The 10,453-nt window shown below is 46.7% G+C and overlaps 1 protein-coding gene across 3 annotated transcripts; it reads left to right on the top strand.

Annotated features, from left to right (window-relative positions):
• Nucleotides 1-4,433: 4,433 nt before the first annotated feature.
• Nucleotides 4,434-9,441, top strand: LOC121323941 (ATP synthase subunit s, mitochondrial-like). Of its 3 annotated transcripts, none has more exons than XM_041265281.1 (5): nt 4,434-4,567; nt 5,815-5,942; nt 7,625-7,833; nt 8,309-8,480; nt 8,861-9,441. In XM_041265281.1, exons 2-5 carry the CDS (start codon nt 5,836-5,838, stop codon nt 8,973-8,975), a joined length of 603 nt encoding a protein of 200 aa, XP_041121215.1. In that variant the 5' UTR covers nt 4,434-4,567; nt 5,815-5,835; the 3' UTR covers nt 8,976-9,441. The 3 variants fall into 3 exon arrangements, with proteins under 3 accessions (XP_041121215.1, XP_041121214.1, XP_041121213.1); XM_041265280.1 differs by having other exon boundaries at nt 4,436-4,567; nt 5,827-5,942; XM_041265279.1 differs by lacking the exons at nt 4,434-4,567; nt 5,815-5,942 and adding an exon at nt 7,068-7,206.
• The last annotated feature ends 1,012 nt before the right edge of the window (nt 9,442-10,453 follow it).

Genomic DNA, 10,453 nt, shown 5'->3' with positions numbered 1-10,453 from the left:
AATTATTTCAAGTGCATGAGATACCGGGAGACGAGACGGATGAGGTCTTGTGCTGTGGTTTAGTAAACAAATAAAAACTGCCGCATTCAGAAAGGCAATGCCTCCGAGATCGAGGTTCTTCAATGCATCGTTAAACGATAGGAGGCGTCTCCAGCCTGCTGTGTGAAACGCTGTCAGTTTCATGTTAAGGTCAATTCCTGGTCATTTGAGTTCAAATTCAAATCAACACGCTTCACCAACCCTACCCCATACGATCACTGTCAAGACATAGTGTACCGAGCCTGCAAAGTGGAAATGTTGGGTTGAAACTACTTACACGTTACTAGAGATAGAGTGTGAAGTTACCAGCCTCTCTCGTATCCAGATCCCTTCATGCAGTCTGTGGCACTTCAATCGTACAGTCTATATAACTTATGGAGCAACTTCTAAACACACACACACACTGTTCATATTGACCAGTTATATACAGGCTTTGCCTGTTAAAAATAGTTTTTAAAAACACAAAATAAACCACTCGAACAAAATAATATTGTGGAGTTGAATGAATCATCTGTGAAAAAACCCCAGAAGCACGAATTATTATTTCATTCAGTGACATGACTCATTTCAAAAAAGACCTTTAAAAAAAAAACAAACAATCAGGGGAGCATCGTATGTATGTCCTCCACTAATAATAGCTCGTATTATCCCACGTTTTATAATCGTGTGAAAAGCGTCCTGCCCAGTGCGTGTGGGTGCACAGCGGAGATAGCGTCTCTCTCTCTCTCTCTCTCTCCGCAGCCAGGTTGACTCGATATATGTCTGTCCATTTTAAAACACTGCCCCCCTGCGGACAAATCTTTCCAATTGACTTGATTATGCAAGCACACAAAGCCTGTTTCCCATTTCAATGTGTACAGCACTTACAGCACGAAAGTAATAGGTAATCCAGCCCCATATTTAATATTAAACTATAACTCTTTTTACATGCTTGCTTGGACAGATGGTAACAATTAATAAGTGTCTCTGTAAATACATTATATGTACAAAGCAATTACTATCAAACATTCAGTCAACTCGTACACAGTTCAATTGACCTCTTTAAAAAAAAAAAAGGAACACAAACCTGGAAGTACACACACACGTGTACAAAAAAACGTTTATTTAAATGTATACAAACTCATTATTACCAAACTATTAGAAAAAAGTACAGTACTACATATTGATCAATAGACAATGTCCAGATTGTCAGATCCCCCTGTACATCTCACCCACTCCATAGACGAGGTTCCTGAAGACCAGTTTCCGCAGACCCCTGCCGGGAGAACACAGACCGGATCACTCCTTGAACAGTTCACTCCCTGACGGGTTCACTCCCTGAACAATTCATTCCAACTGGCTCATCAACACACCACACAGAGTCATCACACCTGCAAAGTCAGATGCACCACACTACTACAGAGACTAGGGAGCACAGCAGGGCGATGCACCACCTAGCCTCACTCCTCGAACACCAGCTGTGTGATACTTCTTTCCGGTACTCTCATCTCCTGGTGTGCTGTAGCTCTCTTCCAGGGGGTTTGGTGGAGACTGATCTGCACTGACCACGTGTGACTCTTGGGTCGTTCAGTTAGTATCTGTGACACTGGATAACACATCAACACACCAGCAAGCAGATGAACTTCTGTATTATTACATTAGACCCTGTCACCTTGACAACCTTGCACTTGCGGATATTAGTCGGATATTGAGGACTTGTAACACATGTGTACTGTACTGTTTTCATGCAGGGATGCAAATATGACTCCCATTGCATAGCAGTTTGATCCATTCCTGGTTTTACTATGAGCTTAATAAGACACACCCAAATAAGACATTACCTATGGACTGTGGCTGATTAAGCTTGAAATAAAACCTGGAACGGGTGAAAGTGCTATGCAATAGGAGTCTTATTTCCATCCCTGTCATGGCATGGTCCTGTATTGGCTTGGTGAGGCTGCAAACCCAGTGGCTGTTGTTTTTAAAGAAAGCGCTTGGATCCACAGCTGCAGAAACAATCACGCTCAGTGAATTTGATGCAGTGCCTGGTATGTTCTTAACCTGAACAGAATGTGTGGATTTTGGTCTTTGCCTGTAACACACACAATGATAATAATCTTCTACTGACAACCCAGAAATTACAGAATAAAGAAAGCAGTCACTGAGTTAATACGACCTTCCATTATTCACCTGCCTGGACATGAAACCCCACGCAGGGACTAAGCAGCCTTAACTGTTAACCAAGAACTACATATATAATAGCTTTCTGGTGGTTTCACCAAGAAATCTCATCACCTTAATCCATAGGCATTCACAAATACTTACCCTGCATGTGAAGCATGAGAGCCACCGCAGTGACAGAACCTTTTGATTCAGGTTTGAGCTTCACAGAGAGCCAGCCAGTGAATTTGGTCAATTGTAATTGCAATCCAGTTGAATCTGGTCAGTTGTAATTGCAATCCAGTTGAATCTGGTCAGTTGTAATTGCAATCTAGTTTAATCTGGTCAGTTGTAATCACACTCTAGTTGAATCTGGTCAGTTGTAATTGCAATCTAGTTTAATCTGGTCAGTTGTAATTGCAATCTAGTTGAATCTGGTCAGTTGTAATCGCACTCTAGTTGAATCTGGTCAGTTGTAATCGCACTCTAGTTGAATCTGGTCAGTTGTAATTGCAATCTAGTTGAATCTGGTCAGTTGTAATTGCAATCTAGTTGAATCTGGTCAGTTGTAATCGCACTCTAGTTGAATCTGGTCAGTTGTAATCACACTCTAGTTGAATCTGGTCAGTTGTAATCGCACTCTAGTTGAATCTGGTCAGTTGTAATCACACTCTAGTTGAATCTGGTCAGTTGTAATTGCACTCTAGTTACTTGTGTTTGATTTACGAGATGGCTGTGCCAGTTACTGCTGTGGGTAAACAAGTAAACAAAATCCAGCGGATTGGAACCCAGCGGCCCTGCTGTCAGCGTGTGAAGCCACAGATACACAGTCAGTGAGATCCGTCCAACACACAGCTCCCCCCAGACCTGACCTCTGTGGACTGCAAACCAACCAGGCTGATCAGTTGATTTAGGACTGAAGATTAAGGATTGTGACCTGATGGCCTCCAAACTGGGTCTGGAAGGGCACTAAAACAGAGAGAGGGTCTGTACTCTCAAACTCATTTGCAAGAGGAGTTCAGTTGATAAGCCTGTGCTTCTTCAATTTAAAATCTGCTATTTTCTAACTACCTGTAATGCCAACTTGACTTGAATTATGGAGCCAGCTGTTTGGAGACACTTCAAGGAAACCCCTTTTAACTTATGCTTTGATTAATTCAATTAACGTCAGGACACTCAAGAAACTATATTTAAATCACACACACACATACATATATATATATATATATATATATATATATATATATATATATATATATATATATATATATATATAACTTGCAATTTTTGTGACTATGCCCAGTGGAATACACTCAACAGGATATTTTCCATGATCTGGAGCTCACTCACTGTTGGCGATTAAGACTCCCTCAGGGCCCTTCAATTCTGCACAGGATTTCATAACCGTGCTTTTTGTTTATTTCATTTCTATTACCAGCACTTATAAAACGAGGGCGGAGATGAGAGTATGCAGTGTTAGATAGGGTTACTCACACAGCTCTTACTCATTCAGCTTTGCTTCACGTTACAGTTTGCTTTCCAGGACAACCCAAGACGCTGTCCAGACATTACCGGAAGCATGGACGCAGGGGACACTGGCCCTTAATGCAAATGATAGAGCAGGTATCGGGTTCAAATGTCACGGGCAGCGAGCTGCTGCTTACAGACCTGCTGAAAGCAAATAGCGTTTCTCTGGCCCCTTTTATGCTGCCCCGCATGACCCCTCGGTAATCTATTACAGCTGAGTCTATAGCTTTCAGCTGCTACCTCGTTTACCTTCCAGGTCAACACGTTCCGCTTCCTTCCAGACTACGAACTGTCCGGCAGCCCGTCCAGAGACTTCTCCTTTCGCTATTTAGCGCCCTGACAGGCCGGGAGGGAGATTTACAACCATAACTCATTGTATTGCTGTCACAAGGTCACACCAGTTTCTATAAATAGTTACATTTTCCTATATCGTTTGCTACAGATCTATAAAGCGGGGTCCTGTAATAACCTATGGACAGCTCCGCGTGTTTATTTCACGTCGCCAACCACAGTAATTATTTTGAACTGGTGTCAGGTAATGTGTAAAACCCCCACACATAAGAAAAATAGATTGCATTAAGCAGCATTGTAAACAAGTTTGTTTGTTTGTTTGTTTGTTTGTTTATCCCCAAAATAATCCAGCCGCCTCTGCCCATTGAAATCGAACAAGCGGCGAAAGCAGGAATCTCGGCCAATGGGAGACGAGAAGGCTGATCCGTGACTGGGTGAAAGGTCGGCTCGGGGCGTGGTCTGGGAGTTTGTCAGTAAGGCGTGTGGGACTGTCCCGAGGAGAGGGGGTTAGGGTTGTTATCACGGGCAAACTCAGCATTGCTGGAGAACAACGCAAAGCAATTAAAGATAGGTCGGTATTTTTCTCTTCGGTAAGCACTGCGGTTTTGTGAGACAGTCGTCCTGTGCGGTATTTGCATTTAGTAATAGTATCACTGTGCATTGTGGTCTGTTTTATTGTTGTGTCTGCAGTTTGCCTGTATGAAAAGACGATAGCATTTTTTTTTATTTTCCTTATTGTAGTCTTCAATGCCATATATTATGTAGACTTATCATGACGTGTATGGTTATAATTGTGCTGTTTTTATCTTCGACCTCCCTGTAATGCTGCAGCTCTGGCCTCGGTGTGTGTTTCAGGTTATCCCGATGTTATATTTTAAAGTTTCATTGCCAAGGCCCATTGCCATTCTGACCTTGTCATCTATAGCGACTTGCACAACGTCACTTTGTGCAGGCTAAAAATAAATAAATAAATACAGTTTAAAAAATACGACACCAACAGTTGAAGTGATGTCAATACAACTGCCAGGGCAAATCATCTTGGAGCAGAAGGATTATGCCTGTAGGGTGAGATTAATCCCCTTGCTCCAGACTATAGTGTTCCAGGTTAATCCCCGGGCCCCAGACTATAGCGTTCCAGGTTAATCCCCGGGCCCCAGACTATAGCGTTCCAGGTTAACAATGCAGGCCCCAGACTATAGCGTTCCAGGTTAATCCCCCTGCCCCAGACTATAGCGTTCCAGGTTAATCCCCGGGCCCCAGACTATAGCGTTCCAGGTTAATCCCCGGGCCCCAGACTATAGCGTTCCAGGTTAATCCCCCTGCCCCAGACTATAGCGTTCCAGGTTAATCCCCGGTGCCCCAGACTATAGCTGTTCCAGGTTAATCCCCGGGCCCCAGACTATAGTGTTCCAGGTTAATCCCCGGGCCCCAGACTATAGCGTTCCAGGTTAATCCCCGGGCCCCAGACTATAGCGTTCCAGGTTAATCCCCGGGCCCCAGACTATAGCGTTCCAGGTTAATCCCCGGGCCCCAGACTATAGTGTTACAGGTTAATCCCCGGGCCCCAGACTATAGCGTTCCAGGTTAATCCCCGGGCCCCAGACTATAGTGTTCCAGGTTAATCCCCGGGCCCCAGACTATAGTGTTCCAGGTTAATCCCCGGGCCCCAGACTATAGTGTTACATTACCAAGCCTGCCTCATTCAGTTTGGAATAGCACATGTTTTACGGAAGAGAATTTGATTGAGCCACCGATTCACGTTGTTCACCAGGCTCACAGCCCAGTGCTGTGTAAACTCTGTCTCTCTGTGTAACGCAGTCTTTCTTTCAGTCTGAAACGATGAAGCTGTTGGTAAAGACAGCCCAGACTTTGCTGTCAGTACAGAAGGCCTCTCTACCCAGCGGCTGCAGGCATTTCTGGGGCTGGCTGAATGCAGTGTTCAACAAGTAAGCAAGGTTCATTCTGGGAGTGCCATTGTTTTTTTATTATACTCTCTACCTATTATGTACGTGACAGTTATGCCTGTAGGGTGAGATTAATCCCCTTGCTCCAGACTATAGTTCCAAATCCCCGGCCCCAGACTATAGCGTTCCAGGTTAATCCCCGGTCCCCAGACTATAGCGTTAGTGTTCCAGGTTAATCCCCGGGCCCCAGACCAGACTATAGGGTTAATCCCCCTGCCCCAGACTATAGCGTTCCAGGTTAATCCCCGGGCCCCAGACTATAGCGTTCCAGGTTAATCCCCAGGCCCCAGACTATAGCGTTCCAGGTTAATCCCCGGGCCCCAGACTATAGCGTTCCAGGTTAATCCCCGGGCCCCAGACTATAGTGTTCCAGGTTAATCCCCGGGCCCCAGACTATAGCGTTCCAGGTTAATCCCCGGGCCCCAGACTATAGCGTTCCAGGTTAATCCCCGGGCCCCAGACTATAGCGTTCCAGGTTAATCCCCGGGCCCCAGACTATAGCGTTCCAGGTTAATCCCCGGGCCCCAGACTATAGCGTTCCAGGTTAACCCCCGGGCCCCAGACTATAGCGTTCCAGGTTAATCCCCGGGCCCCAGACTATAGCGTTCCAGGTTAACCCCCGGGCCCCAGACTATAGCGTTCCAGGTTAATCCCCGGGTCCCAGACTATAGCGTTCCAGGTTAATCCCCGGGCCCCAGACTATAGCGTTCCAGGTTAATCCCCGGTCCCCAGACTATAGTGTTACAGGTTAATCCCCGGGCCCCAGACTATAGTGTTACAGGTTAATCCCCGGGCCCCAGACTATAGTGTTACAGGTTAATCCCCGGCCCCCAGACTATAGTGTTACAGGTTAATCCCCGGGCCCCAGACTATAGTGTTACAGGTTAATCCCCGGCCCCCAGACTATAGTGTTACAGGTTAATCCCCGGGCCCCAGACTATAGTGTTCCAGGTTAATCCCCGGGCCCCAGACTATAGTGTTACATTACCAAGCCTGCCTCATTCAGTTTGGAATAGCACATGTTTTACGGAAGAGAATTTGATTGAGCCACCGATTCACGTTGTTCACCAGGCTCACAGCCCAGTGCTGTGTAAACTCTGTCTCTCTGTGTAACGCAGTCTTTCTTTCAGTCTGAAACGATGAAGCTGTTGGTAAAGACAGCCCAGACTTTGCTGTCAGTACAGAAGGCCTCTCTACCCAGCGGCTGCAGGCATTTCTGGGGCTGGCTGAATGCAGTGTTCAACAAGTAAGCAAGGTTCATTCTGGGTTCATTCTGGGAGTGCCATTGTTTTTTTATTATACTCTCTACCTATTATGTACGTGACAGTCCTTCTAATCTAATGTATCGTGGTATTGAATATTTTACAATGTATTTTGGAGGTTCTTTGTCACAAGTAGGGTGCGGTTATATCCCAATTCCATTCTGTCTGGTGTCAGAATGAAACAGCAGGTGTAGATCTGTGGTGCTGTGATCAATAACCACCAGCAGGTGTCGCTAGAGATTAAAGAAAAAAGAACGTGGAAACAAAACAACCTATTTAACTAGTACTTCAAGAGGGTGGATTACGGGCGTATCAAAGCGGTGGGTCTGAGATGAGACTGTCGCTTGTACCTAACTCCACTGTGCCCCCTCCCTCCTTGTTTCTCCCGTTCCCTCGCCCCAGGGTGGATTACGAGCGTATCAAAGCGGTGGGTCCCGACCGGGCTGCCTCGGAGTGGCTCCTGCGCTGCGGGGCGAAGGTCCGGTTCCAGGGCTTCGACAGGTGGCAGCACGATTACAACGGCCTCCCCACCGGCCCGATCAGCAGGTACAAGATCCAGGCCATCGACGCCACCGAGTCCTGCATCATGTACAGGGGCTTCGACCACCTGGGTGAGTAAATACGAACGCCAAAGTGATATGTAGTGTGCAGTGGTGTCCAGGGATGGCAATTAGACTCCCATTGCACAGCAGTTTGAGCCATTCCTGGTTTTATCAGACACACCTGAGTGTGATACTTATAACACTGTGGCTAATCAAGCTCGTATTACAACCTGGAATGGTTGAAACTGTTATGCAGCAGGAGTCTTATTTCCATTCCTGGTGTCTCTTCTTTTCGTCATCTTGTGCAGTTTAGAGGCGAGAGGAGTGCAGAACGAAGCTGGTTAAACCGTGCGAAACGACTTGATTGCATTTCACATTGTGTGCTCATGTCAGTACAGCCTTGCATTCCTGACTCTTCAGTAATCTGAATGTGAAATAGTTGGCACTGACCGTACAGGACTGTTGTGTTTTTTTGTTGTTGTTTTTTTGGGGCAAACGCCTCCTGCAGTTTGCTTACTTGCAAATGTGATTTGACTGTTTCCAGATGGCCTGGAGCACGTTGAAGAGATGAAGTTGTGCAAGTGTATCTACATCGAGGACGCGTGCCTGGAGAGACTGAGCAAGGTGGAGAAGCTGCAGGAGAGCCTGCTGAGGATGGAGCTGGTGTCCTGCGGCAATGTGACTGACCGGGGGCTGCTCGCCCTGCACCACCTCAGGTGAGCCACCCCTGCACCCCCAAACTGCGCTGACCACAGGGGGCGCTGACAAGAGCCCAGCCAGGCGTTAAGAAAATAGATTCCAGACTGCACATCGCATCAGCAGAGCTGGATAAAGCAGGCCCATGCTTCAAATGCTGTCTGTTCTGTACTGGTAAAGGTACTGCAAAACCATTTCTAGCAGGTAATTCATTGAGCGGGATAACTCCTGTGATACAGTGAGTCTGACCAATTCTAACCATTACAGAACCAATTGCTGGCACCTCATCTTGGGAATTCATTGTCTTCAAACATAAAACAGCCTCTTCACATACCTTTTTAAATCACTCATGAATATAGCGGTGATGATGAAATCTGACCTGGGTTGCAAATCCTTGTAGGAACCTGGAGAGGCTGCTTCTCAGTGACCTGCCAGGAGTACGGGAGAAAGACAAGACGGTTCAAATGCTGCGCACCGCACTGCCAAACCTGGACGTTGAGCTGGACCTGGACTAGCACAGGACAGCAGCATGGGATGGACTGAGCGAGGCTTGACTGGACAGCATGGCAGTGGGACAGAACATTCAAGTCTCAAGAGGGATCAGTAGCAAGTAGGCCACTGGTGCCACACAGTGGCATGTGGCAAGCTAGTGCCCTGCATCTTACTTATCTACCTCTTTGAGGAATGTGAATAAAGGTGTACTTTGTGGTGCAGGAGATGTGAGTGATTGATAAAGAATACAGTGAGCAGAGCCCAGGGAATTTTTTTTGTTTTTCATAGAACTTGAACACTGCAGCTTTTAATACCATGCTTCTGGCACTTTTTTCGTTTTTTCTTGGAGATTAAGTAGCGAGCATTGGGGCTGGGTGGATGAGACTAGCTCGGGTGTTTCATTGGGGCTGGGTGGATGAGACTAGCTCGTTGTGTTTCATTGGGGCTGGGTGGATGAGACTAGCTCGTTGTGTTTCATTGAGGCTGGGTGGATGGACTAGCTCTTTGTGTTTCATTGGGGCTGGGTGGATGGACTAGCTCTTTGTGTTTCATTGGGGCTGGGTGGATGAGACTAGCTCTTTGTGTTTCATTGGGGCTGGGTGGATGAGACTAGCTCAAGTGTTTCATTGGGGCTGGGTGGATGAGACTAGCTCTTTGTGTTTCATTGGGGCTGGGTGGATGAGACTAGCTCGTTGTGTTTCATTGGGGCTGGGTGGATGAGACTAGCTCGTTGTGTTTCATTGGGGCTGGGTGGATGAGACTAGCTCGTTGTGTTTCATTGGGGCTGGGTGGATTAGACTAGCTCTTTGTGTTTCATTGGGGTTGGGTGGATGAGACTAGCTCTTTGTGTTTCATTGGGGCTGGGTGGATGAGACTAGCTCGTTGTGTTTCATTGGGGCTGGGTGGATTGTTAGCTCTTTGTGTTTCATTGGGGCTGGGTGGATGAGACTAGCTCTTTGTGTTTCATTGGGGCTGGGTGGATGAGACTAGCTCTTTGTGTTTCATTGGGGCTGGGTGGATGAGACTAGCTCTTTGTGTTTCATTGGGGCTGGGTGGATGAGACTAGCTCTTTGTGTTTCATTGGGGCTGGGTGGATGAGACTAGCTCTTTGTGTTTCATTGGGGCTGGGTGGATGAGACTAGCTCTTTGTGTTTCATTGGGGCTGGGTGGATGAGACTAGCTCTTTGTGTTTCATTGGGGCTGGGTGGATGAGACTAGCTCTTTGTGTTTCATTGGGGCTGGGTGGATGAGACTAGCTCTTTGTGTTTCATTGGGGCTGGGTGGATGAGACTAGCTCGTTGTGTTTCATTGGGGCTGGGTGGATGAGACTAGCTCGTTGTGTTTCATTGGGGCTGGGTGGATGAGACTAGCTCGTTTGTGTTTCATTGGGGCTGGGTGGATGAGACTAGCTCGTTGTGTTTCATTGGGGCTGGGTGGATGAGACTAGCTCTTTGTGTTTCATTGGGGCTGGGTGGATGAGACTAGCTCTTTGTGTTTCATT

The sequence above is a fragment of the Polyodon spathula genome, chromosome 12 (genome assembly GCF_017654505.1).
Source record: "Polyodon spathula isolate WHYD16114869_AA chromosome 12, ASM1765450v1, whole genome shotgun sequence".
In the NCBI taxonomy this organism is placed as follows: Eukaryota; Metazoa; Chordata; class Actinopteri; order Acipenseriformes; family Polyodontidae; genus Polyodon; species Polyodon spathula.
The sequence above is the reverse complement of the archived record's forward strand: the minus strand, read 5'-3'. Positions and strand labels throughout refer to the sequence as shown.